Source organism: Adiantum capillus-veneris, chromosome 3 (genome assembly GCF_014529385.1).
Source record: "Adiantum capillus-veneris isolate H3 chromosome 3, ASM1452938v2, whole genome shotgun sequence".
NCBI classification, from domain to species: domain Eukaryota; kingdom Viridiplantae; phylum Streptophyta; class Polypodiopsida; order Polypodiales; family Pteridaceae; genus Adiantum; species Adiantum capillus-veneris.
Window position 1 is genome coordinate 50,416,768 of NC_140933.1, and position 3,330 is coordinate 50,420,097.

A 3,330-nucleotide genomic window follows, 5' to 3' on the forward strand; every position below is an offset into this window, starting at 1 on the left:
GATAGATAGATATATTTCATTATCGTCCTCGGAGGTCAGATATGACCAATGGGACCAAGAAAACATATTTGGTTGGGCCTCTTACTAGAGAGGTACATGGCATACATGGCTGGGCCTCTTACTAGAGGGATACATGGAGAATCATGACTAATGTGGATACAACAAAATTGTGACAAATGTCAATTAGGTGGAGAGAGAAGGGGAATGTACTGGCATAGGATTTTTTGAAGCCCGATATTCATCGAGGATGGCTTTGCCGCCTTGGTAGATGGCCCATTTGCCGGCTGCTCGTGCTTCTCGAACTTTCTGGAGTTCTTGTTTCTTGACTTTGAGTTGGGTGGGGGAGAGAAGAAGATAGGATATGACTGCACGCAATGAAAAAGAGAGTTTTTATTAGGTTTTTTAGGCCTTTTATAGGCTTTACCATATCTTCACACTCTGGTGTCCGCCCAAGTTGAGATGACCCTAACATACTGTAGAACAAATGATGATCCCATCAAGCAATGTCCTAAATTTGGGTCTTAAGTGGCTCAAAAGAAATGGGAAGCTACAAGTTCTTGAATTTAGACCATTACTACAAGGATATTTCCTAGATTTTCACTAGGCCACACAGCTGTTGATGATGCCGCTGGAGGTGATGCTGCCCCCACGTTGGTGATTGATTTGCCCCACGTTGGATAGCTATTTTTTTGAAAAACACTGAGAAGCCCTTTATGCTTATTCCTGGGAAATAATGTTTGAAGCATATTTTTTTTTCCAGGCACGATTTAAGAAAAAATTCATAAGATTTGGAATATTGGGAGCTTCTTTCATTTTGGAAGGGAGAAAGGTAGAGATCAGCCAACTAGAGAATGGTTGTGGCGCAAGCGAGATAGCATGGCCTGCAACAAACGGATCGAGCAAGAGAATGGGACGCGAGAGTGTATGTTGGACGGCGATGGATGCACAATCTGCACACAGACACACGCGCGACTGGACGAGAAGGGCAGAGAGGCCACTGATTTGTTCTTTTTGTAGCAAAGGGGAGATCGACTCATAAGCAACTGCTGCCGTTGGCAAGTTGGTTTAGCTCAAAGGCTGCTACTCATGGACGACGTTAAGGTTTGGCATCATTGTTGCTTTTAGCCTCTAGATTGAATGGAATCTGTTGGGATTCTATCTAATAAATTGGGAAATGAACGAAAATATATTTGGGCTTAGAAGGATTATAACCAATCATGAGCGGTAATTAATGGTGTAAAATAAATGGTAGAATAAATTGTTACCCCTACTCCAAATTTATTTTCGTACTTATAACAAAAAGCAGAGCTTCCCAGAAGCGCGCAGAGCAGGAAGGTCTACTATAATCTGCAGTAGCACAACGCCTGCCTATGTACCACCAGAGCTACTTTATATATATACCACAGCAGGTGCAACAGAAAATTCCAATACAGTGGATGATGGAGGAGGACCCTCTTTGTTGGGAGATCGAGCAATTTGGACGCTAGCTAGGAGATGGTGCCGATGGAGTTGTGTGCATCTACACCCTCACCAAGAGGAAGGACACTTCTTTCACCGCCTGCCTTTCCACACAGCAGGTTCAAGTTCATACACATGAAAGCATACAATTTGAATGCACCCACCACCTCCACCGCCGCTATGGCTGATGTGGTTGCGGACGATGCACGGACTTTGAATGCGGTGAGCTACGCATGCAAGTCCGTGCTCAAGTCTAATGCCAGAGCTCTTGCCCATGTCAGAAAGAAGGCTGCCACCCTGTTGAAGTTGAAGGAGCTAGGACCTCACCCTCATATAGTCAGCTTGCAGGCTGTGTATGAGGACGAGCGGCATGTACATCTGGTGATGGAGCTTTGCAAGGGTGGTTCCCTCTTTGACTACGTCACCCAATTTAGAGGAGGGCGCGTGCCAGAGATTGAGGCAGCCCATATTTTTGCAGAGGTTGTGGGTGCTGTCCACTTTTGTCATAGCCAAGCCCATGTGATGCACTGAGACATCAAGCTTGAGAATGTGCTATTGGCTAGGCATGATAACAGTGGTAGTGTAAAGGGCAAGATTCGGCGTCGCCGACTTCGGCATCGCTATCGACATCACCAGCAAACGGCAGTCAGACATGGAGGGCACCCTCATTTACCTAGCACCTGAGATCATTGAGACGGGCAGGCATGATGAGAGGGTTGATGTGTGGTCGTTGGGCGTGATGCTCTACACGATGCTCGCAGGTGAGTATCCCTTCAATGGTGACACATCGGCCCATATCGTTGCAGCCATTAAGGCGGGCATCCATTGTGACCACTTCGTAGCAAAGCCTTGGTCTTCCATCTCCACTTCTGGCATGGCACTCCTCATGCGCATGCTCGAGCACAACCCCGCTTGGCGCATCAGCCTCTCCCGTGTACTCTCCCACCCCTGGCTTCACAAACATACAAAGAATATCACCCTTGCCTGCAACATGGTTTCTTTTTCAAAATATGTGCCAGACATTAGGAAGAGGATGGGGTGTAGGAGGGCCTCTTTATTTGCCATGAGCTTATGGAAGTGATTAACATTTTGACGAATAGGTGTATGCCATGTGTGCAAGAATGGTGGGTGTGTAAGAGTAGTCAAAGGATTCACTTTTCCTCCCAAAAAAGGAGGTGGACAATTTTATGATTTTTGGCCTTCCATAACTCCCACATATGATCTCCGATTTGAGCGGAGATCATAGATCTGCAATCTACACGTCGAGCGCTTTCCAAAGATATGCTACATGATATGGTCTTACCTGTTAGATTTTAAATTCCATTTTGGGAGGAAACTTTGAATTCAAATAAACTAGCCGTTTTGTCGGTTTGAATTCAAATGTTGTCCTTTGATTACTTTATTAATGTTAAAGGTTTGACTTTCTTAAATTGCAAAATAAAGAGGCCCTCCTAGACCCCATTCTCTTCGTAATGTGTCGTCCGACAGAAACAATATCAAGTGGCCGATCATCCCATTGCTGACAGATAATTCATTCCCACGATAGGGGATATAAAGTGGCGTGTATGCAAGTTGCCATTTATACATGGACATTTTGAGCAGAGAATACTGCCATTGCTACAAAAGCGCAAGGATGTCCGTTTAATGTGGCAAAATATGCACTCATTGAATGGGGAATACTAATCATGATTAAGTCAAGCTTGGAAGGGGCACCAGTACTGAGGCTTTGTGCAATATAAGACTCACTGAGACAATTAATGCAGGGCATAATCACAGAGGACATTAACATGAAGAAGCGACTTATTGCTTTCCTGCAATTCGAAGCTCCAAGAAATTTTGGAAACCTTTTTGAGATACAAACAAGATACTACC

General features: G+C 44.8%; 1 protein-coding gene across 1 annotated transcript; it reads left to right on the plus strand.

Moving 5' to 3' along the window:
- The first annotated feature begins 1,638 nt into the window (after positions 1-1,638).
- Positions 1,639-1,989, plus strand: LOC147460901 (calcium-dependent protein kinase 29-like). The gene has a single exon (XM_086504333.1). It carries the CDS (start codon positions 1,639-1,641, stop codon positions 1,987-1,989), a length of 351 nt encoding a protein of 116 aa, XP_086360459.1.
- The last annotated feature ends 1,341 nt before the right edge of the window (positions 1,990-3,330 follow it).